Genomic DNA, 25,520 nt, shown 5'->3' on the forward strand with positions numbered 1-25,520 from the left:
AACTTTAAAGCTTTTTGGATAGAACTTTCACATTCCCCAAGTCTAAATATTTTAAAGAGGAAATGGATTGACTCACAGACATTTTGTCCTAAGGAATAGAAAATCTTTGAATTGCTATTTTAAAAAAAACATCCTTGTAAAATTTACTATTTTCAAACTCCAGTTGCAAAATCCTGACCAGCTATGATGATTCATACATTTGAGCGATAAAGCTTTTTTCAATATTAAAAATTCAGTGGGGAGTCACTCAATACGTTACAAAAAGAGTACTTATACTTCCTAGTACCTATGTGTATTTTTTTTTTTCTTTTTAAAGCAGTCTGGTGTGCATTTTGAGAAAAGTTCCAGTGTTCTCACAGACACCTGACTTGGTGTAGCACGGTGCTTTTCAGAAACTTCATCCAACACCTGAATGAGTAATGCATAAAACATACGATGTTTTGTAGCGCAGGATACTGCAGGTAAATTAACACTTTTTGCCAAAAAAACATTGAAAAGACAAAGGAAAGCAAGGAGGTTTTGCTTTTTAAAAAATTTTTTTCAAGCTTAATGAAGAAAGAGAGAGCTGGAAACCCTTCTGTATGAGCATTTGCCAGCCCAGCAATATAACAACTTTTGGGTGCATATTTCAATCACAATTAGATGAAATCTTTAATTATCATTTAATTTAACTTTCATATTTGCCTGCAGAAATGATTGTGTTGATAAGACTGGATTGAGACAAACCTTTATTAAGTAATTCTATTTTCAGAGCCAACATTAAAGTTTTTTTTTAATTAAAAAAAATGCCTGTGTAATTTATGAGAAAAGGGGAAGAGGAATTGGCATGTTGGTTGCATGAGAGTTGCATGGATATGTATTTACTATTTGATCTTTAGCTTTTTGAGATCTGGGGTGTGCTAAGTCTTGTTAGTTTGAGAGGCCTAAGGAATGACACAATGATGGATCTTAATAACACTTTTCTACATCATTTCTCTACCTGTATATTTCCCTTCTATTATATATGCTGATAGGATGATATTTCATTGTGTTCAGTGTAGAAGGTGTTTGTGAGAGAGGATACGTTTGTGAGTTGATATTAAGGCAAAGGGAAGTGGTTTATAATTTATCAGAGGAAATGAAATGGTGTGCCCTTTCATTTTATAATATTTCTTTTAAAATTTTATAATGATTTTAATTAGACTATGAAATCTTTAAGACATTTGTATTTTAAGTGCTTTTCAGATATATTTACATTTTAACATACAGAGATTTGAGAGGTGTCATTGCTGAACTTTTTCATAGGATCACCCACACGAATTTTCTTATCAAAAGAGTATGTCCTAATGCTTATTTCTAACCCCAAACAGATTACTAGCCCATTCCTGGATGTTCTGATCCTGAAGATTTAGGATGGTACCTGGGAATCAGTATTTCTAGCACATTCTCCAGGTGGTGCTTAGCTCTGGCAGGTGTGGGAGACACTGGAGAATGGTGAAGTTCCCACCTAGCCCTCTGCACAGTGACTGGAAAGTTAATGGCTGGTCGGTCGTGCTTTTATGAAACCTAAGATGTGTTACAGTGATGTTGCAGTAGGACAAAGTCACTCAAGAAATCGAGTGGTAAACATTGCAGGGCTTTGAGTTCAAATATTGATTAGCTCTATGTTAAGATGCCTTGTCTTCAGGGATCGCTTTAGAGTGGGGTCTCTAACACAAAGCTGACTCGGGAATCTTTCATCTGCCATTGACAAAATTTGCCCTTGTGCAGGCAGATAAGACTATACTCTCTAATACCGTGGGCAGTAGCCACATATGGTTGTTTCCATTTACATCAGTTAAAATAAAAAATTCAGTTCTTCAGTTGGAATGGCTGCATTTTACTCAATAGCCACCATGGCTAGGCATTGCTTTATTGGAGGGCACAGCTGTAGAACATTTCCATCATCACAGAAAGCTCAAATAGACAGTGCTGCTATAGGATTTTCCTTCATAATGTAGCTCTTTTCTTTTTATCCTGGGTAGTTGCAATGCTAAATAGAATTAGGTGGAAAGATCATGTGACAGTCTATGTACTGCACATTGTGTACTGCAGTCTGAGTGTTTTTGCAAAACGACTTAATCATACTTCATTCTCTGAGATCAAAATTTACTAACACTACTTTGGTAGCATGAATGTGTTCTATGTTGACTTTTAGTACTTGAAATACAGGCTTAATTAAAAATTTTTTGGTCAGGTGCAGTGGCCCACACCTGTAATCTCAACTTTTTGAGAGATTGAGGTGGGCAGATTGCTTGAGTCCAGGAGTTCGAGACCAGCCTGGGTAATATGACAAAACACCCTCTCTACTAAAAATATACAAAAAATTAGCTGGGAGTGGTGCTGTACACTGTAGTCGCAGCTACTCTGGAGGCTGGGGTGGGAGGATCACATGAGCCCAGGAAGTTGAGGCTGCAGCGAGCCATGATCATGCCACTACACTCTAGCCTGGGTGACAGAGCGAGACCCTGTCTCAAAAAAAAAAAAAAAAAAAAATTTGTTTACCATAGTATATGGTTTATAATAAAGAGCTATACTGGTAAAATCTCACAGAAACAAAACCGCAAATATTTAGTCTTTCTCAGATTATATAAATTGTTCCTAGAAAAGACTGCAAGTGATGAGGCTAATAAACAGGTTGTACGTATATTTTCATAATGACTTTAATTTACCTTTATTTTGCAGTTTCACAAATTTAAGATGAATATATTTAGCTCCCTCTTCTGGCATAATTTGAGAATTTTTTTGCTTACAATGGTTTTATTTTTTTGGACTGAGAATAAGGTTATCAATGTAATGTTGAAGAATGTTATTTATGAGTGTCATCCAGTTAGATTTTTTGGTATCATTACAAACGGTTAAAACACACGGAAAAAGTTTATGAAAACAGCACATTTTAAAAACTACTAACTGACCAAAAAATATATAAACAAAGGCTTTGACAAAGTTACACAGAAATTTAATTTGATATCAAGTGGGCAGTATTCATTCATATTGGCTTCTGGATCTGAGAATCAGCCCATACTTGGCATTTGTGAGGCCTGGGGGCAAGAATGCAAAAAAGAGGCCCAAGTAACCTGTGCCTAAATATTTTTGTTATAAATCATGTCCACATGATTTATAACAAAAAAATCAATAAAATCTGTCCAATAAAATTTTATTATCTGTTCAATAAAATCTGTCCCGTCCTTTCTGGGCAGTTATTTCTTCCTAATAACCAGGAGGAGAGATCTGAATTCAGGTTCTTGGGCTCCTGAGAGTTCTGCCCTAGAGTGTGGTATTATGCGGAGAGCTGGATCCTGGTTCATCCCTGGCTTCTCCCTGCACATCCAAACTCCCATCCATCCTGCCACTCCCCTCAACTTTGGGGCCCAGGGGTGTACCTAGACAGGGGGGTTTGCCCTGGGGAGGGTGGACCTGGGGGAAAGGCCATAAGAGGCCATTCAGCAGGAAATTCTGGGGCATTACTCTGAGCAGACTCTAGGTGAGAAGCAGTGGGCATATCACTTTGGCCTGGACAGTGCAAAAGCCCAGAGCAGGGGTTCTTCTTGCTCGGGCCTGGGTTTGCTAAGATCAGATGTAATTAAATTATTTTGTACGTCCTTCATTGTGGTCTAATGCATTCAACTATCCAAATTAAATACAATGGTGGGATTTTGTTGTTTGCAGCTTTGACTCTCCCAGATCTTGCAGAGCAGTTTGCCCCTCCTGACGTTGCCCCGCCTCTTCTTATCAAGCTCGTGGAAGCCATTGAAAAGAAAGGTAACCAGACTGCCAGAGGGCATCAGTTCACCCTTATTTCATGGCTGTTATTATTTGTCTCTTGTGCATTCATTAAGTAAACTTCCTGCTACCAGCTATGTCCAGATACTCTGCTGGACACTCAAACTGTTTAGGGCTAAGTACTGGGGAAAATGTCTTGGTCTATAATTTCTAACTCTAGATTAACATGTAGTTTCCATATGGAAACTATTAAATTCTTCATAATTTAATAAATATGATTAACTTTCTTCTTAGAGGCCAGATGGTTTTGCCAAAATTATCGACATGCCAGATAAGATTAATAGTAGGAGTTGACTTCCAAGAATATTTGGTACGCATCTAGAACAGATACTGGATGGAAACTGGAATGTCTCTGGCAGCGGGCTCACAGGTTCTCCAGAGAGCTGTGTTTTGCATACATAGTCTGTGGTCTGTTTTGTGTCCTAGGTCTGGAATGTTCAACTCTATACAGAACACAGAGCTCCGGCAACCTGGCGGAATTACGACAGCTTCTTGATTGTGGTAAGTGTCACAGAGCTAGAAATACAAATGGGAAAGACAGGTCTTGGCTTTCTGTTTCAGGTAATGCACACACAAAAAATGGAATTTAATCTATGCCATGTTCTAAATGTAAAGGGAACTCAAATCATGCACAGCTCTCCCTGCCCTGTTACGGTAACAGTGCAGACCTTTGACATTTTTCTCCTGAGTTGGGCTGCAAGTGTGTGCATGCCTCCCTTCAGGCATGTTGGCCATCATCATAGCCAGCAGGCCGTGGGTCCTGCAGAGGAGAGAAACGACCTCTTGATGTTTCTCTCGCTCTGTATATCTACCATCTTTCCTTGATCCTGAATTTGGCTACATCTATTTCATCTGAATCAGTTAAAAAATATTTTTAAGCCTATGTCACTTAAGAAATGTCTCTTCTGACACTCTTTTTCTTTTATTACCTTTCCCTTCCATTTTCCTTTTCCCTTTCCCTTTCTTTCTGGCTTGTCTTCTTTCTTGCTTTTTCTTGTGTTGAGTACATTAAGTAACATCATGAGATTGTTATGTTCAGTGGTGTGCTGATAAACCAACTCTCTAGGAAGAAAAAGGCCCTGGTTGGTAGCGTCTGCCCATTTTTGTGGCATGAATATTCCCACCGAGGCTTATTTCAAGCTAACCAACATGTCACTGGATGTGGAATTGGGAAGAATTGAGGACAGTTTGGTTAAATGACACTAATTAATTTAGCCAAGAGGACTTTAGTACCCCACACACCCACTTCCTCCTTTGGCATAGAGAAAAAACTACACATCAATTTACTTGCCAGCATTCCAGCAAGTCATCTTCTTATATTGACTTCTAAAATCTCTCAAGATCCTTCATTCCCTCATAACACTTTAAAAAAATTATATACTGCCTCACATCATTTTAACTGAACTTAGGTGTTTAAACCAAAAAGAGTGAAACCCAGTTTTGCACTCCTTCAGAGGTATAATTGTACAAAGAATGCCCACATGATAGTAAATGAGAATTTGAAGCGTGAGGCAGTTTCAAAATGAGGCAGCTTCTGAGACTTTCTAGAAAAGAGGTCTTTTTGGAGAAAAGGAGGAGACTAGACCTTTATCAGTATCAGTAAATTCTTACACTTGAAATGTTCTGACCAAATGTTTTAAAAAAATGTTTTAAAAAAATATTTAACTTCATTTTTTCTTTGTACATGGAAATCAGTTGCATGCGAACAGGGCATATCCTCTTTGCTGCTCTGCCTCCTGCACGTCCCACAGAGCAGATCATTAGAAGTTAACATGCAGAACACTCAAGGTGAAAAGGCTTGTTTTTTGGTATTTCTGACAGCTTTATCAGAGTATTAAGGAAACGCTGAATTTTGTCCTTAGCCAATTGAAATAAAGACACATGTTTGGGTCAGAAAATTGGTCAAATTATGAACATGTTTAGTCACAGGAAAAGTTTTGACATCAGAGCCTGATGAAGTGGAAGTTATTTGAGAAATAGTGGTTAGGTTTGTAATGTGATCAACACAGAATGATGCAGTTTAGTTGTTAAAAAAAAAAAAAAAAAAAAAAACCCTTCACACCACTTGCAAGATAGAGTCAACAACCAAGACTCACGTCAACGGTACATTTTGACCGACAGCTTTCCTTCCCCAGTGAGATCAAAACACATAGAAAAGTGGTTTCATTTGGAGTCTGTGCTAAAAAAGTGAATTTTGTGCCCCCCCACCAAATATAAATAAATATTGTCCAAACTTGGGAGTGAATCTGCCAGGTCTGTTTCCAACTCAAAGATTTTTCAATACATAAAAATATTGTATAATATCCTGGAGGAGGCTCCAAAATAGTCACTTACACCTAAAAAAAATTTATGGCTTTTAACTAACCTTATGAATTACCAGTGTTTGAAAAGGACAGACATGGCAGACAATAGCCCACTTTTATTAGCACCTGCTAAGCTATTTCATCCACACACTTACCTTGTGATGTACATCCTAGTAACTTTAACTCACCAGAAAAGAAAGCTGACCCTCAGGTAAATAATTTCTTTCACATTTTTCAGTGGCTGAGTGGCTAATTTTTCTGACTCCAAAAATCCTTGATTTTTTTCTCTTTTTTAATTTTGCCCTAAAATAAATTGTTTCTTTGTCTCATGCAAGTTTTAATGATTCAGATCTTCACCTGACAGTTTTTGGTTTCTTTTAACTTGACTCGGGCTTTCTTAGCCTTGGTACTATTGACATTTTAGGCTGGATAATTCTTTGCTGGAAGAGTGGCAGCCTGTCCCGTGCATTGTGGGATGCTTAGCCACATCCCTAACCTCTACCCACGAGGTGCCAGCAGCATTCTCCCCCAGTTGTGACAATCAGAAATGTCTCCAGACATCTAGGGAGAGACCTGAAGAAGAGGGGACTCCATTCCAGGGGGAGGGAGGGAGGAGTGAAGGATTGGAGAGTTTACGGGGTACCTGTCGTGAGTAGACTCAGTGAAAAGTGAGGTAGGAGAGAATGCAAACTCCTCCAATCAAGACCTAAAGATTATGTAGCTCTTCAAAAGTCATCACATGACAGGTGTGAATAGCTAGTGGGAGAGCACGTTAGGCCAGTTTCAGTGCAGAAAAGGGTTCTTAGAGAGCAGAAGTCAGAGAAATAAAACAGACTTTGTCACTAACTCTAGTAGAATTTGACATAAGGTAACATTACCCAAAGACCTGCATAAGATAATTTTATTCATACACTATAGAAGTTCTTTTGATATACCTCGTGTTAGAGAAGGGCTTTGACAAATTAACTTCACTCTAAGAGCCTTCTAGTTCAGTCCACAAACATTTAACACATTGTATGTGCTAGACACTGAGGGATGCGAGAAGAGCAGGTGACAGCCACAGCCCTTGCCCTTGACATACCTTGGTCTAGTAGGGGGAAACATAATCCCATATGATGATTATACTCTTTGGGAAGTGTCTTGATAGAGGGATGGCTCATTAGCACTGCAAAAGCACAGAGGGAGACCCTGCCTGAGGGAGGGATGTGTGTATATTTATTATCTTAACATTTATATTGCATCACCAAATGTTTTATCACATATTTTAGGATAAGCAAATTCAGTAATACTAATTTTCCGGGCAAAGAGACATTAGATGAAACGCACAGGGGCAAAGTGTATGGGAGACCAGAAGCACGGCCAAGAGTGGTGACCATAGAGAATTCCTATAGCGACACACACACACGATTTTATTTGACGGTATTTAATTATGCTCACAATTGCATTACCTTCAACATAGATCCTTTAGGCAAAGACCTGCAATGGTATTGCCCCTCCCACATTTGTTAGACATGTGATAGGTCTCTGGTTAGTTGCTTGTAGGACATTTAAGTGATTTAACACTTTGTCTCTCACCTTTTAAATTTGGTAATTCTTTTCCTCAAGTTGACCTGTCCATATCCTATTCCAGTCTGACTTTTCTTAGAGCTCTGTGGTTGGGTGACTCACTTTTGGAACATCGGCCTACTTAGTGGGGCAGGTTTGGTTTATGATAACGATATGTCCAAGGAATTTTTGTAGTCTTAGGCTCAACCTCGAATGATTTGTACTATCATACTGCATTGAAGGGTATCTAGGATACTACCTTCTCCCACTCACTTATACTCAAACACTTTGCAGTAAACTTTCATACTTCCTCATTCTCTCCTAGGCCACAGCCCAATGCAGTCAATCACTGAGTTATATGAGGTCTTGATAATATCTTGCACATTTCTAACTGCATTAGAATTCAGACCCCCATCACCTTGATTCAGAGAACTAAAACTGGTAGTTTTACTTCTAGCAGCACTCCTTTCCAATTTATTCTTAACACTGTCATTAGTAAAGCTGTTACAAATGTAGTATCTTGCCCATCAGCCCATCTTTTCTCCACTGAGTACACAAGTCCCCAGATCACTTTCCTCAAATTACCCTTCACATTGCTAGTGTACATCCTTCAGCAGCAGCCAAAGACCTCTTCTTTTCTGGAGGCCCATGGTCAGCCCTGCCCCCAGATCTTTGTTTCTAGCATCCCTTTTTTCTGCTGGGCATTGTGTCTTTTTCCAACCCAAGTGCTCAGAGTGCCATGCATAGTGAGTGCCTGGTGAGTGGTTTTGATTAGTATCACCCCCGTTATTGGATCGCTTGACCTGTTTCCCAGCTGAGGCATTTACTGGACAGGTATGCTCATTTGATTTTCTGAAATAGTCTGATGTCCACAGGTTAGATTAGTAATACTCAGCCAGAATTAGGGAGAAATATTCTAAAAATGTTGAAATTATTTTCATGGATATTGTTGAGCTTGGTTGCTAAAAGTCTGTAGTATCTTACTGTTGAATCCGCCACTCTGTTGGTGACATTTACATGAATTCTGAAATGTATCAACTCAAGTCTTAGGAAATCTGGGAATATGCATTTTTCAAATTTTCCAGTTGAGGTTTTAGGAAACATTTACTATATGACTAACCATTCCTAGTTAGAACCCTTCTCAGTCAGGGCAGAACCACCCTCAGAGGGTGTTAGGAAATGTTTGGATTCTATATTCGTTTGCTCAGGCAGTTATAACAAGTTACCACTGACTGCTTGGCTTAAAACGCAGAAACTTGGCCGGGCACAGTGGCTCACGCCTGTAATCCCTGCACTTTGGGAGGCTGAGGTGGGTGGATCACAAGGTCAGGAGTTTGAGACCAGCCTGACCAACATGGTAAAACCCCGTCTCTAGTAAAAATACAAAAATTAGCCGGGCGTGGTGGTATGCACTTGTAATCCCAGCTACTTAGGAGGCTGAGGCAGGGGAAATCGCTTGAACCCGGGAGGTGGAGGTTGCAGTGAGCTGAGATCACACCAGAGATGCACTTCGGCCTGGGCGACAGAACGAGACTCTGTCTCAAAAAGCAGAAACTTACTTCTTGTGGTTCTGGAGGCTAGAAGTCTGAGATGAAGGCATGTTTGGTTTCTCCTGAGGCTTCTGTCCTTGACTTCCAGGTGGTTGCCTGCTCACGGTGTCCACAGCGTTTTTTCCTCTGTGCCTGTGCATCCCTAGTGTGTCTCTCTGTGTCCTCATTTCCCCTCCTAGAAGGATATCAATTAGATTGGATTGGAGTCCACTCTAATGGCCTCATTTTAACTTAAATGCAGTCACTTTCAGAGGCATTAGGGGTTTGGGCTTAGAGGGGTGGGATAGAGGATGGGGTAGGTAACCACTGAAGATGCAGCCCAATTCAGCCCATAACAAAGGTATTATTTTTTGTTGCCCCAAAGTCCAGAGGTCTGCTACTGGCATCATGGGCAGGGGGTCAGGCATCCCAAATGCTTGCAATTTGTCGGACAGACCTCACAGGAAAAACTGTTCTACCCCAAATGCCAGGATCAACCCCTACAAGAAGTACAGCTAACGAATACTTTGTGTCTTATATTTATCCTCATATTGCTTCCTTTTTTTTGTCACATGAGTCAGATGTTCAGAAAATTAGCCCAACTGATGTATTCTTTAAAATAAATGTCTGAAATATTTCTTAAAATGTTTCCTAGATACAGCCTCTGTGGACTTGGAAATGATCGATGTGCACATTTTGGCCGACGCTTTCAAACGCTATCTCCTGGACTTACCAAATCCTGTCATTCCAGCAGCCGTTTACAGTGAAATGATTTCTTTAGCTCAAGGTTTGTTTTTTCTCTTCTGAGGACCTCATTGGACATACATGGAGATGTAGATATGCTTGTATATGTGTTGCATATATAGAGATAGTGGTTAGAAAATAGTGGTAGTAGCCACCTGTTCCTCCTCCATCAATACCACCTCAAATTTCCTCCTCTACCCAGGCATCCAAGAGAAGACCTAGATTCTCATTTGCTTGGGAAGCCCGTCTGCATGTCAGAATCAGAAATGGCTCATTGTTAACCTACTGGTCTTAACAAAGTTTGTATGTCAATGAAGGACACGGTCTTCCAAGTACTAGTGTCAGATTCAAGGAACCGGGACTAGGATCCAGTGATGGGGGATGTTCTTGTCACCTTCCCTGAGTGGCCATAACAGAATGTGTTGAGGGAAGAGGGCTCTCAGTTTTAGGAGCTAAGGTTCAGTTAAGTGCTCTGGGGACAGGAAACTGTGGTTCGTAACCTTCAAAGTTAAAACCTGTGATACTTATCTGATGCTCCTCTGAGTTAGCCAATCACACATGAAGCTGCTCAATGCTGGGTAAGTTGCTGCCAGCACACCCTAAACAGCTTGTGGTTTTTTTTTACACACTGAGCTTCTTGCTTTTCCATTTGACCTGAGATTTCTTCTTTCTCATAATGCATTTTTTAATGAGAAGGACAAATGTACCGTGTGCTTCTTCCAACAACTTTTTTAATGACTCCTATAGCTTGAAGAAAGAACAGAGCTTTTCTAGGTGTTTATTCACTGATACCTGGAAATAGTCTCTTACTCATTTCCCTTTTCTTTTTTTTTTTTTTTTAAACTTGTAGAAGTACAAAGCTCCGAAGAATATATTCAGCTACTGAAGAAGCTTATTAGGTCGCCTAGCATACCTCATCAGTATTGGCTTACGCTTCAGTATTTGTTAAAACATTTCTTCAAGCTCTCTCAAACCTCCAGCAAAAATCTGTTGAACGCAAGAGTACTCTCTGAAATTTTCAGCCCTATGCTTTTCAGATTCTCAGCAGCCAGGTAAGTGAAAGGAGACAAACATGTATTTTGGGGTGATGAGGGTGGTCCTAAATGGATTGGTCATGACAATGTATTCTAAATATACTACTCCAGAGATGCATGCCCAAATGCTATCACACACGTTCACTTGAGTGTATATAATGAAAATGAGTTTGCTTTTAGGGAAAAGGTTTCTAATAAACTCTCTTTCTTACAGCTCTGATAATACGGAAAACCTCATAAAAGTTATAGAAATTTTAATCTCAACTGAATGGAATGAACGACAGCCTGCACCAGGTAATGCTTTTTGAACATTTAACATTCTCTCATTGTTCCTTTTTTTAGAGCCTTAAAAAATGGTGCCTGTAAACCTCCTTTGAAGTAATACAGCTTCTTATGGAATTACGATTGGTAGTAATATGTTACCTTGTGATTTAAAGAAAACAAATAGCTGAGTGATAGTGTATATGTTAATTATTATCTGAGTTTCAACATTTGCGGATTTTAAATTAAACTTGGTTTTAGGTGAGAGTTTGGAGAGTTCCCTGTACCCTTCAACATTTATGCTTCAGGTTGTTGAAGAAATTTATGGAGTTCATTTTAGTTGTTGACATTTTTGTTTTTCTTTCTAATACTTATAAGTAGGGGATTTATAATTGCTATATAATTTAAAGTATTTTAGAATGTGTGTTTTGGAAGTGGGTATGCTGAGAAATGCCTGTCAAAATAAACATTTTCAATAATGCGAGCAGTATGAAACCAGAGTGTTCACTGCAGCAAGTTTGAGCAAGCCAGACACTTCTTTGAAAGCAGGCTGCTGTTCAGTTAGCCATTTAACAAAGCAGGAAATGTAGACCATGTTAGCAATGCATTTAATTTAAACTGATGTATTTTTCTTCTACTGTGGAAAGTCTAAACAACCTCATTTTGCTATATACCAGTTAAAAGTTAGCTAATCGACAGTGGTGATTTAGAATAGTGATTAGGGTCCTATACGTGAAGTTTCAGGACCAGTAAAAGGTGTTGCTTGTAGTCTTAATTTATTCCTGGAACTTAAATGAAACTCCATGAATATATTTATTATAGGTAATACATGCAGATTACCACATTTATCTCGGTATGAACAGGCATGGGGACTCAGTTTCATCATCATGCAATGGAGAGTTAAGTTGTGCTTTTTCTTAATTGGGTATTGCACAGCCAGGCTTGGTTACTTGCATCTGGATGGGGCAGCCTAAGAGAGGCCAGGGCCTAGACTCAAAAGCCACCTGCAAGGGGGTAGGATAGAGGATGGGGTAGGTAAACACTGAAGATGTGGGTATTGGGAAAGGTTTATGTGGACAGGCCCAAAATGGTACCTGTGGTACCAGAGTTGAGAGGCATCAGATATAGTAGATAAGGCAAGCATGGGATGTTCCAAATCACAGCAAGCAGAATGTTTAACAGGGGTGCCCAGAATTCTAGGTAAACTACGTCAAAGAAGGCTGTCAACAGGTAGGGCCTAGGACTTCAGTCCAGGGGGTGGCCAAAAGGCTTCATCTCGTGTGAGTACACAGGTCACTGTGAATGGATTTGACAGCTCTGTGCTGGTGTTCAGAGGCTGCCTTTGGACTTAGTGGAAAAGAATGGGCATAGGGATGTGGCACGTGGCACTTAAGTTGAGGCTTATGTTAGAGACTAGGGAGAGCTGGACTCTGCTTTCAGTGAAGGGCTAGTAGGGGGTAGTCCTGATCTTTTCAGTGGCCACCCCTCTAGAGAGAAGAGACACATGGAAGCCAACGCCAGACGGGGTTTGACAGATACCCACAAATGAATTTATCACATGGAATTTTGGAAAATTTCTACTACACAAGGTATAGTAGAATCAGTGGTAGAGTTTGATTAGCCTGACTGGTGTCAACTGGTTAAATGTCTTTGTTAGTTGCATCCTAATTCCACCCAAGTAAAAATGGGTATCCGCACTATTTTCATAATGCCACCCAGAAAGCTGTTTGATATGTCAAAGGACCCTATATTTCTCTACTGAGCAATTGGTGCGCCTGTTTCAAAGGAGGATTAGTTCCATCAGCTCTGCTAAAGAATGACAAAGCCTTGAACATTTGCTGGATCATCCCAGTATTTATGTGGCCTCTTTAAAAAATTAAATCCAAGTAGGTTTTAAATTCTAGTTTGAGCCGTTTTCCCAGGAACTTTGTGTGATTTGTATAGGACCTTTGGAATTAAATGGCTGTTGTAGTATCTTCTCATATGTGCATACATTGTACTGCCCACTCCAGGAACAAAACATCCCCATCCAGAACATCTTTGTATTCAGGAATGGCTCCAGTGCAAATGACTAGTATGGCAACCTGGGTTGAAGAAATGATTCTTAGGCCTGGTTTAAAAAATGCAATAATTTCTTAGAGTCCTTCAGCATTGCCACAGCATGTGCTAGTACCAGACAGAACTTTGAAAGCATAGCACCTTACATCTCCAGTGAATGGCCATTTACAGTTACATTGTTGTGAACACAAATGAGTACCTGAATGATATTTAAGGGAGACAAAAGCAAGACTCTGTTATAGGGCAGATAGACAGCATTTCTAATTATTACCAGATAGAACTTGAAATGACAAAGCTTATGATGTTTGAGGCAAAGTTTCAGTTCAAATGAGACCAATTAGCACATAGTATCTAATTAAATGGTAGGTGGGAGTGCACAAACTCTAAGTACAAAAAGGACTTCAGAGATGCAGCTGGTGACTATCTAGGGTAATGGAGTAGACAGAAAAGGCTCATAGAAGAAATAGGGCTTGAAATGTGTCTTGAAGAATAGGTACAATTTGAATAGGCAAAGGAGAAATAGCATTTTGATGCATGGAGTTTAAAGACTTATTCAAAATAAATTACACAGTACAAAATAATGGCTTGGTATTTTACAAAAGCAGTGCATATTTTAAGTGATAGTATCACAAAAGAAGCATCATTTTAGAGTTGAAAGCATTGTCCAGCTTTACCAATTTAGACATGAGGAAACCAAGACCCACAGAGAGAGAGATTTGCTGTGTGCTACCCAGCCAGTGGGGGCCCAAACCGGGTCTGCCCAGGAGCCGCCGCCTCCACTTCAGCCCATTCTATCTGCCATGCCCTGCTGCCTGGGTTTTTGGAATCTTCATGAGCAATGAGGCTGCTTTTAGTGTCCAATCAAAAACTTCTCTGAAGTTTCCGGCATGTAATAAACTAAAAATATGTGAAATTAGCCCCCATGGGTCACACATAGTAAACAATGTCAGGGCAGTGTTAATACTTTTCAGGATAAGGCTCCAAATCACTCCATGAGCCATGCGGTGGAAAAAACAGTGGGCTTCTGACTCAAATAGATCTGGATTGGAATCTCAACTCTTTCCAGTAACTCAGCTTTTCCAAATTGTTTTCCAGACTGTGGAACTGGGTTAATGCCTCTCTCCTGGGGTTGGTATGAGATTTAATGAACTGATCATTTCTCTACTATCTATCACATCAACTCTAGCTTTTGAGGCCTTATGGGAGCTGTCCTCATTCAGCAGGTCTGATTCCTTCAGTCCACCTATTCCTCATTAATTGTGTGAATTCTGTCAGGCCTTTTTCCTTACGCCATGTTCCCAGCCAGCAGAGCTACGGCCTCTAGGAGCCTGTAGGGGCAAAAAGAGACACTCTGGGAAGTTGCCTCCCTGATGTGGGTATGTTGCTTGGAGGGAGGAAGGTACCTTTGTATGAAGCCCTTCCTCTGTATGTGGCTTGGTGAATGGAGCAGCCTAGATTTCATCACCACTCCTCCATCTTGCCTAGGTGCCTTTGCACAGTGCACAAAATATGCAACTATACGTAGCTGCCCCAAGCAGTGCCATCCACTTTATCTCCACTCAAGTAGGTCCTTCCCCTGTTTTATATGCAAGTTAAGTCGACCCATTCAGTATGTTTATGCCTTTAAGCTTTCTGTCATCTTATATTTAACTGTCTATAGTTTTTCCTATTAATCTACATAATTACATTTCTAAAGGGCAGGGATAAAGGCTTTTTCTCCTTTTGAGCTCTTCCTAGCAGAGAACTAGATACAGCATAATAATTATCCAAATTTATTCTTTGATAAACTTCCAACTTTCAAAGAATAGTCACACATCAACACATCCAATGCATCCAGCAATCCTGTGAAACAAGGATTCTCCTCATTTATGGAGGGAAGCTAAGATTTGGAAAAGGTAGGGCACAGAGTAAGCTCTCTGAACTTTGTTGATAGTTTGCTGTTCTGTTTTGTTACTAAAAAGTCTTAAAAATATTTAAAGCCAAACGACAAGTTTTCTTGAATCATTGTGTTCTCTTTACCCAATTAATACTTAGGTAGGTAAAGTAGATTTCTGTAGGCAAACCAAGGTAAAAATAAGTCTATTTAACACAGGGTGCCTTTGAATGAAACCCATTATAACTGTATTTACATATTTCAGATTTCATGGATATATTCAGAAATATGAATGTAGTATAATTGAAGTCTAATATTGCACCCTCAAGCCCAGAGTGGAAAATAAATGACTCTTTCTCCCCCTTGCCCTTCTACACCTGTCAAAGTTAATTTTTAACCACTGGCACATTGCAAAACATTCATCCTGAAGAGCCTGATTCATAAATCTTGTTTTAAATGCTCTGGGCTTGGTTCTCAACCCAGACTAAAGGCAAGCACTAAGGTAGAGGGAAATGACATTCAAAGAGTTTTACTTTTCTCTGATTTAATTTTTATTGGGTTTAAAATGTGGTCTGACATTAGAGGGTTGCTTCAAAGGGGAGAAATGCAACTTTGAAAAATTACATGTTTTTAGATGTGTAGAACTAAACAGGAAAGCCACACTAGGTTTTGTCAAACAATAGTTTTATTTGTGCCCTGAAAGAGAGACACAGGTATTTTGGTATGTATGTGTTTAGGAGGGGTATATAGTCAGTTTTACTTTTGTTTTCACAGTGCAGACTTCTCTTTATCTCAAGGGACAGGATCTGAGGGAGAATTGCAGAGGAGGAGTTCTTTATTCTGCTAAGCAGTGGGGATGCCTTTTCAGAAATCTGGTAGAATGTGTCAGATTTTATACATATGTAAACCTGGGCTTATTTATATACTTAAATGGATGTTTTCCTTAGCACAACATCAATTAAGACCAGTGGATATGGAGCAAATAATTTGAATTACCCTAAAAGGCCCTCTGTTCTACACTGTCTTAAAGTTATGAAGGGAGGTATTCATTTTACCCTTAGATGGAAGATTTTGGTTAATTTTTGTTGTCTATTCTTTTTTTCATGGTCTTTGTTCATAAATGATGTCCCACAAAAAGAAGCATTCTAGGTTGAAAGCTGCTTGTGCAACATTTGCCACTTGATGGTGATTTGCATGTATGAAATATAGTATTCAGTTTGTAACTTTTGAACAGTTTAAGGATCAAGAGACATTTTCCTGACTATATCTGCTGAGATGTGAAATAATGGCCTCTGAAATGAGTTTTGTGAAACTTGGGGGAGAGGGAAAATGATCCATATTGTTTTAAAGTATCCAGAAGGTAAAGTTAGTTTTCCAGTGTGTCTAGGCCTTTGAGGTCCCAGAGAAATGCTGACATTAAAATACAAGTTTTCCTCAAAGACTATCAGCTTCGTGAAAAGTGTACTTTTTACTGATTATTTGTTAGTGAGTCATATAGATCAAGTGACAGTAATACAACTAGGTGCATTAGTTTGTGTCAAATTTGGACATACAAAATATACAGAAAGTTGATGGTTTTCTCCCAAAGTAGGAGTTACCGATTCATTTCTACCAGCAGAGGGCTCCCTTTTTTAAGCTAATAAAGAACATGTGTCTTGCAGATCACTTTTTAAACACTAAAATTCAACGGGAAAAAGATTCAGCTCACACTTTCGTAATATAACAGGACTTCTCTGGTAGATGATTGTACATATTGTGAGAAACTTGTTTAAGGCAAAGTTTTTCCAACCTATTTCAAGACTTACTTTCTATGCGTTGAGAGAGTACTGCTTTCCAGTGGCTCATTTTCTTCTGAAACAGAAAATATACTGTTGGACTTAACAGAGCATTTTAATCTTAGAAGGTTTTGACATGAAACATCATGTGAATCCAGACAGGTATGCTTAGGAGACTGATGTTTCCAATGTTTCTAGCTTTAGAAAGGCTATTTTTAAAAGTAGGGCAAGATTATGCAGCTCAGGATGCAAGGGTATTCTCTGAACTAACCATATGTCCCTGTGATCAGATGGCAGATTCACTTATAGACTGTTATTTCCATTGGGAAAGTTTTTCAATATTTTATCAGTTGCATGAAAGGAAAGTTTGTAAAATCACTTTCATCGTGAGTTTAACAGCACTTGCCAGATATTTCAAGTAAGCTTGAAGCTCGTTCCTACTGTTGGCCTGTGTGGACTTTATGTGACCACTGGATCACTTTCCCTTGCAGAGTATGAGGGTATTATTGAAAGAACCTATGTCTTCAAAGGGAATGAAATGTTTTGAAGCAAGCTAAAAATAGAAAACAGAAAGAGAGTTTTGTTGGGGGTGTGAAATTTTTTGCATGTGGCTTAAAAGATTAACTTCAGTTTTGTCCATTATTTTACTTTCTCTAGCAAAGAAAGAGAAGTGAGGAGCAGGAACAGTGGGTAGAAAAGGGCATTTGAAACCATCAGAAGATGGGGTTCTAGTCTTAGGGCTATAATCTTCTGCAAACCACTTCACCTCCCTGGGTCAGATTTTGTTCCCCCCCCCCCCACCCCCAATGGCATGAAGGAATTGATTGATCTCTAAATTACTTTCTGGTGTAAAGTTTGGTGATTTCCCTGGATAACCTTAAAGCTATCTATGCTGATGCAACTGAAAATTTTCTTAGATCAAATTTTAATTATTTAAATAGTAGTCAATAATCCCAAGTCTTGTCTATTGCCCACTTTCTCAAATAAAGGGCAAACATCCACTAGAAAGGTATGTCCTTCTCTGCCCTTCTATCCTTTACCCCATTAGCTGGCACATAAACCTAATGCAGAGACACCTTTTAATTAGCAGGTCATATGGCCATTTAAATGCGAGTTGCAATCGACCTCATAAAAATAGCCGCAGTGTTTTTTTTTTTTTTTTTTTCTGAATCGTCACATGATCATGGAGTATAGTATGCATGTGGTGTGGGGTTTAATATTCGTCCGAGGATGCCCTCCTACTACTTACTATTGAACACTTTTGTAATCTGCTCCCTGCCCGAGCTGCTCACAAGGGCTTTCCTGTTACACCTGCGGGGCTGTCTGTGCTGGTGTGTGGGAGGAGGTGCAAGAGGTAGACACGAGCGAGGCACTGTGTTCTGGGTTGTTCCAAGAGGTTCAGGCCTTTACAAGTGAGGCTTTGATTCTATTTTTTGCTGAACTAGCTCAGCCACTTCCTGTGTTTGGCGGTGCATAGTGCCTCGCTTCACTGTCGGCTACTTGAGCCTCGCGAGCCAGCCAGCGCGCTCAGCAGCCAGTGAGACTATTTTAGGTCCTCTCACAATGGCCTTCTCATTTCCTAGGCGAAAATGATCAAGTTGGTCTTGCATTGGCCACTTGTCAGCCGATGACAACTTTGACTTGGGCTCCCCTCCCCCTCCCGAAATCCCTAGCTCAGCAAATATTTGAACCTGCCCAAGTTAATCATGAAGCTGCGATCTTTATCTAAGGGAGACGTGCGAGCGCCTGGGCTCCTTTCCTCCCCAGTACAGTAGCAAAATCCAGTTGGCTTCTCAATGAGGAGCCGGCGGTGAGCGGCGGTGGCCCGGACGCCCGGACGCACTGCCGGGCGGGGCGTGGGGCGGAGGGACGAGCCGAGCCGAGCCGAGCCGAGCGGAGCTGTTCCACTGTGCGTGCCCGGAGGGTCCTGGCGGCGCCCCCGCTCCTGCGCGCACTCTCGGCGCCGGGCACGAGCACTGCCCGCCAGGAACAGGCTGGGGGGAGGTGCGGGGGCTTGGCCCACTTGGTGGAAGAACAGCTTTGGGGATTTTTTTTTTTTTTCATTGTCGGATACAGGCATTTCAAAGGGAAACCGTTGAAATGCATAACCTGCAAAGTAAGTTGCCTTGAATTTGTGCACTTCTCTGTTCCTTCCCTGTGGTTTATCTGAGCGGTGCCTCTCTGTAGTTTGTCTTGGAGTACGTGTGTGTGCGTGCGCCCCTGTAAGCGCTGCCTGGGGAGGACAGATGGGAGATTAGGGGAGACACTCCCCCTGTCCTCGAGGGGGACAGTGGCTGGGAAAGATAGGGTTTAGGTTGGAAGTTCAGGAAGAAGGTACTAATTACAACGTGTTTGGCTGGAAGTTGGTGCCAGGCCAGGGCTTGGAGAGACCATGTAAAATCACCTGTCTCCCTGCCTTCTCCCTGGGTTAGTTTGCCACAGCAGATCCAACAGCCAGACTGGTTTGCACCGACGGTTCCCAAATGCACGGACTGGCACTCTGGGCTGTTACACCGGCCACAGCTGCTTGGAGAACTTCTCTCCTTGCTTTGGGGGAGGGTCGACATTTTAATTAAACTAAAAAAGAATGTTTCTCTGAATCTTATCTGAGGGCACAACGCCACTTTTACCATTTTTATTTGAATTTGAGTTCAGGTTTATCTAAACTTAGGCAAATAGAAAAGTGGGAGAGGGTGGGAAGGAACAAGGTGAGCCTGCTTTTCTCAATAATGGGAAAATGAATTAAACTAGACGGAGGACGTCAGAGAACAGAATGCCTTGCCTTTGGTCTGCTTTTTCATATATTTTATGATCCCAAATTTTACAGAAAGTCTCAAGGGTTTCTGTGTTTTTTAAATGGTCACACAAATATGTGACATACGTGTGTACATAGATCACAGAGCCCACTATAGTTTTTTAAATGAGCCACATTTACGTGGGGGAAGAGCCCCCCCCCCCCCGCCATCGTAATATTGTGAATGTAAAGAGATTGGTTCACAATGAGAATGTACAGTGGGCTCCTATAAGGGTGACAGGATTATATGCAGAATGACTTTGAAGAACTAAAATTGATTTATTTATATTAAGTAGTGCTAAGAAAGAATAATTGTCCTGGAGTGAAGCATTTGAGATAGAGGGGAAAAAGAAAAAAAAAAAAAAAGTGATTACATCATCTTCCCGTTCAAGCAGTATTAGTAGTGAAGATGGGTTCATCAGTGAAACATTTTGCAAAGATAAATATACCTCTACTCTGCATTCTGATCTATAGCCTCTTTCTTTTTGGAAGAAGCATTTTCTTTGCCCAGTTTTTGTAGGCAGTCACATTAAAATTCTCATTAATAATGTTGACAATTACGTTTAATATTTCTGCTAATAGGCATCTGCATTCCTATTCAGAATTTTCATTGTTCGTCTATAAAGTCTAGTTTTAACTTTGGAATGTTTGGTAGAGGAGGACATTTTATCTATACATTTTCTTTTAACTGTCCTTTCTAATATGGTACATTTGTGACAGTGTTTAAATTCTGGGTTTTCAGTGAATTACGGAGGACTGAAATTAAATACCAGGAGTAGTCCGTTCTGCTTCTCTTATACATGAGAGATATCTAAGGACTATAAAATGTAGCTTCAGTATACCCTTTTAATGCCTTTGTAAGATTTTTAAACCAAGGAATGACTGGGCTATCTATAAACCCAGATGCAGTAAGTGGGGAGAAAAGCTCAGAGCTGCAGCATATCAGCTTTTGTCAACCTGCCAACAGCAGAGCGTACCATGCTGCAAGGAGTAATAAACAAGGAATTAGAAAACTCGCTGCTGGAGGAGAACAGTCAAATTAAACACCTTTTTGAAAGGATGAGCGTGTATATACTGCAATTCTATTAAATGTAGCTTCTCAGTGAGGTTGGCATTATATTAAGGCTGGTATAGAAGAGAACTGATGAAGCAGGAGTGGTCTGGTGACATTTTTCTGACTTGATTGGCTGGGGCGTGTGATGTAATAGGTTTCAGTGCAGCCCCTTATAGGTTTTAAAATGAATTCCAAGACACCATTACAAAGAAAGCCGGACTCTTTTCTTATAACTGAGCTCAGCCAAGGAAACTCTTGCACAAATGTACAATACTGTTTGGAATATGGAAGACCTGGATTTAGAATATGCCAAGACAGATATAAATTGTGGCACAGACTTGATGTTTTATATAGAAATGGACCCACCAGGTAATACTGCGGTATTAGAATTAGTTAATTTCGTGGCTTTTTAATTTGTTGAAAGCTACTGTAAAAAAGATCCTTTTTAGATTTCTGTTTTTATTAATTTGTTTCATTGATAAAAATTAGTTTGCTCATGGCTTAAAAATTAAACAGATTGTTTGACTGTCTGGAAGCAAGCAGCTCAGGCTGTGTGTGGTAAATGCTTATTCTTACTTGAATGGATGTGAATTGAACTCCAGTTTTTCACTGGTGTCTTTTGTTAATCGAGATCCTTCCCTGGGTGAGTTATGTTGTGGGATATTGTCCCTGTAATTAAAATGATGCATCCTTTGTGCTGCTTTTCTCTGTTGCCAGTGGATGAGACCAGTGTGGCACTTTGCAGTGATAACAGTACTTTAGAAAGCATGTAAAATGTTGCAGTGATTACAACTCAGTTCTAGATGTTGAGACTTTGCTTGTCCTCTCTTGTATTAAGATATTATAATGAAAAAGGAAGTTGACGTTCCATTATTGTTAGTCTGTAAAATATTCTTCGTAGATAACTGAAATCATTTTTTGCATAAGTTAAAATAGTAACAGTGCTTTAAAAACTTATGACAGAATTTACCTAAAAATCCTAGATTTATTTTGTTTCCTAAGTTGTTTTATTCCAGTGTTAGCTCCCCTGCCCCCATTTAAGATATTCAGGAATATTGCAGTCTTTTATTTGTCACCAATTGGTATATATGAATACTGATTTGACATTGAGGAAGGGGGATATGGCTTTTAATCATACCTGGCATATAGAGCACAATTTATCCAACAGAATATTAACATAAATACTAAAGAGATTTAGGGCACAGATGAGAGTTTCTTAAAGTGGCTTTTTGCAGAACAGTGCCTGAAATACTAAGATTAGAGAAGCCCAATTCCTCCTCTTAAAACATACTGCTGTGGAAAACATACTGCTGTAGATGAGCCTTTTTATTACTGCAACAGCGTTTGTGGAGGACAGAGACCAAATTTGTCTTTCATAATTAAATAAGAGGAGGAAATTAAAGCCAACTCATGTTATTTCTGCTATTCATATGTTCATAGTTTCTTACTTTAGATGGATTTGACCAGGCATGAAACTTTAATATAACTAGAATCTAGAAGTGTAGAATGTCATGACTCTGGATTTACTTTGAAATTTATTCACATGGCCAGCCCAATTTATTTGTCAGTTTCTAAGGCTCTCTCTCTTTTCTCCTTTTCAGTTTCATTTCTTTTTGAGCCATGCTCTGAAATTTTTTTTTTTAAGAAAATTATCTTCCATATTGCATGGAATTGTGAACTAATGCTGTATATTTCAGTTACTCTAATTTTTTGATTTTTTAAAAGTAAAAGTACTTATCTAAAGAAATTTAGTGCTTATGTAGTTGGGATTGCGAACAACTTTTTCTTTTTCATCTGCAGCACTGCCTCCTAAACCACCAAAACCCACTACTGTAGCCAACAACGGTATGAATAACAATATGTCCTTACAAGATGCTGAATGGTACTGGGGAGATATCTCGAGGTAAGGCTACAGAAACTTCGTTTTCACTAGATACAGAGTTTCAGATTAAGAGAAAGAAAAGCACCAGCTTGCTAAGTTCCATTTTTAGGATATCATCCAACATAAGCATGAAGCATAGTTGGTTCTCTTCCAAAGACGACCAGAAAAAGTCACTGAGCGCTGGAGAACTGTGGGTGCTGGATGCCACAGGAAATTAAATACCTGGGAAGTTTCATTATTGACAGAGTGTGAAGGCACTCTATCTGTTAAGCACAACTCTAAGAATTCTTGTCTTAAACACAGTAAGAAAACAATGCCATTTTATGTTAGCTTTGGGAAGGGGGAGTAAGGTTGGAGAAACCTTTTTGAGATCATGAGTTTCTGCGCTCATTTGTCAGAGAGATTGTAATGTTTACTTGAAACAATAAAAACTTAGTACCACAGATACACCAGTAGTGAAAGTGATATGCACCTGTTTGTGATGAGACTGCAATTGCTGACATTTCTATTTAAACAAATTATTAGTAAGCTTTTATTAGTAAGCTCTGAAAATGCAATTCATTTAAATCTATGTGGACAGGAGGAATATGGGCACTCACTGTACTTTTCACTTGATTTTGCTGTGAACCTAAAACTGCTCTAAAAAATAGTCTATTTGAAAAAATATAAATCTGTGGTCACTGAACCTTAAGATGAGCATGGTTTTGTGTTTTCATTTCAGGGAAGAAGTGAATGAAAAACTTCGAGATACAGCAGATGGGACCTTTTTGGTACGAGATGCGTCTACTAAAATGCATGGTGATTATACTCTTACACTAAGGTAAGCTGAGGAATATAGCTGAAATTAGGGTTTTGGGCTGATATTAAAACATATTTCTTTATTTGAAAATGTTAATACCTTCATTTTTATATTGTTTTTACAGGAAAGGGGGAAATAACAAATTAATCAAAATATTTCATCGAGATGGGAAATATGGCTTCTCTGACCCATTAACCTTCAATTCTGTGGTTGAATTAATAAACCACTACCGGAATGAATCTCTAGCTCAGTATAATCCCAAGCTGGATGTGAAATTACTTTATCCAGTATCCAAATACCAACAGGTAATAAAAACTGAATGAATTATCCAGTTACGATGTTTAGACAAGATACTTCGAATACTTAGAAAACATTTGAAACAGATGAATTACATGTAATCAAGTCTAAAAAACTTTACATTTGTAATTACATAATTGCAATTTTAAAGATGTTTCCATGTCAGCTATTTTGTTAAACAGTTGTTATTTGATTAAATACCTCATCCATTGAATTTATATTAATCTTTCTAGGATCAAGTTGTCAAAGAAGATAATATTGAAGCTGTAGGGAAAAAATTACATGAATATAACACTCAGTTTCAAGAAAAAAGTAGAGAATATGATAGATTATATGAAGAATATACCCGTACATCCCAGGTGAGTTTTCTATGAAAATCAGATTAAAAGTTTAGAACTCTTAGTTTTTGAAGACTAACATGGAAAAAAGAATTTAAAGGGTTTTTATGAATGAAGTGGGGGTGAGATCATTTATTTGTGAATCATTGTTGATTATTCTAGCATATCTCTAAACCTTTAAACCAAAAATTTTAAGTATCAGAATAATAAATTAAGTTCACGTGATACCTGAAGCAGTCACTGAGTTTCAAGTTGATTTAATTCCTGATAGAAGGATCCTGTTTAGATTGGAAGTTTAGTAATAACTGGAAGTTTCACAGACTCCCTGAAACGGAGATTTAGGCATTAATATATATCCTGCAACCAAAAGGAAGGGCTACATTTACTGCTGTGTTTTTCTAGACCCTTACTCTTCACTGGTCACTCATGTATCTGGGAATGCCAGAGGGAATAGAAAACAACAGAGATGCTATAGAAACTACAATAGCTTTTAGGAAGATAAAAACTATGGGAAATTGCCAAGCAATCATTTTTCATAGATTGAGAAAATTCTCCAGAGGAAGTATTTGTTTCTGGGATACTATTTTAATGGATTTTATGAATTCGAGTCCCAGTCTGCTAATAATACAGATCAAATGTCCTGGTGGTGTCTTGCAGTAAGAAATTGTTCTATGAAAGGTATGACATTATCTTTTTAAAATTATGTTGCAGGAAATCCAAATGAAAAGGACAGCTATTGAAGCATTTAATGAAACCATAAAAATATTTGAAGAACAGTGCCAGACCCAGGAGCGCTACAGCAAAGAATACATAGAAAAGTTTAAACGTGAAGGCAATGAGAAAGAAATACAAAGGTTGGTGAACCATAGTTGTTTCCCTTGTTCTTGTGCGAGAGATAACCAAAATCCTCTAAAACCATTTAAAAATGATCTTGCTTTCTGTGCTTTGAATGATTTAAAAATGACAGGAAGAGAAGCCACGCTTTACCTGAGGAAAACGGCTGGGAAACTATAGTGAAACTTTTCATAAACTTTGGGGACTGTTCATGACGTACCCAGATAATGACAAATGCATTTCTTTTGCCTGCAGGATTATGCATAATTATGATAAGTTGAAGTCTCGAATCAGTGAAATTATTGACAGTAGAAGAAGATTGGAAGAAGACTTGAAGAAGCAGGCAGCTGAGTATCGAGAAATTGACAAACGTATGAACAGCATTAAACCAGACCTTATCCAGCTGAGAAAGACGAGAGACCAATACTTGATGTAAGTATTTGAAATGGAATCCTATACATGAATAACTGGTGATTGCTACAATTCAGGATGAGTTAATGCATTCTTTTTTCAAAACTGTTTTTCAGGTGGTTGACTCAAAAAGGTGTTCGGCAAAAGAAGTTGAACGAGTGGTTGGGCAATGAAAACACTGAAGAGTA

The 25,520-nt window shown here is 39.2% G+C and overlaps 1 protein-coding gene across 7 annotated transcripts in view; it reads left to right on the top strand.

The window, feature by feature from the left end:
• PIK3R1 (phosphoinositide-3-kinase regulatory subunit 1) overlaps positions 1-25,520 on the top strand; it is an 85,213-nt gene that overhangs the window by 53,481 nt on the left and 6,212 nt on the right. For 5 of the 7 annotated variants that reach the window (XM_031666196.1, XM_021939408.2, XM_009208553.4 and 2 more), the window contains 12 exons: positions 3,688-3,780; positions 4,228-4,302; positions 9,834-9,965; positions 10,773-10,974; positions 11,171-11,250; positions 22,572-22,674; positions 23,375-23,473; positions 23,577-23,757; positions 23,983-24,108; positions 24,799-24,941; positions 25,177-25,353; positions 25,449-25,517. In XM_031666196.1, coding sequence (XP_031522056.1) covers positions 3,688-3,780; positions 4,228-4,302; positions 9,834-9,965; positions 10,773-10,974; positions 11,171-11,250; positions 22,572-22,674; positions 23,375-23,473; positions 23,577-23,757; positions 23,983-24,108; positions 24,799-24,941; positions 25,177-25,353; positions 25,449-25,517 — 1,480 coding nt within the window. The other 2 variants (XM_003899757.4, XM_009208555.4) reach the window with 2 other exon arrangements.

This window comes from Papio anubis, chromosome 5 (assembly GCF_008728515.1).
Source record: "Papio anubis isolate 15944 chromosome 5, Panubis1.0, whole genome shotgun sequence".
NCBI lineage: Eukaryota > Metazoa > Chordata > Mammalia > Primates > Cercopithecidae > Papio > Papio anubis.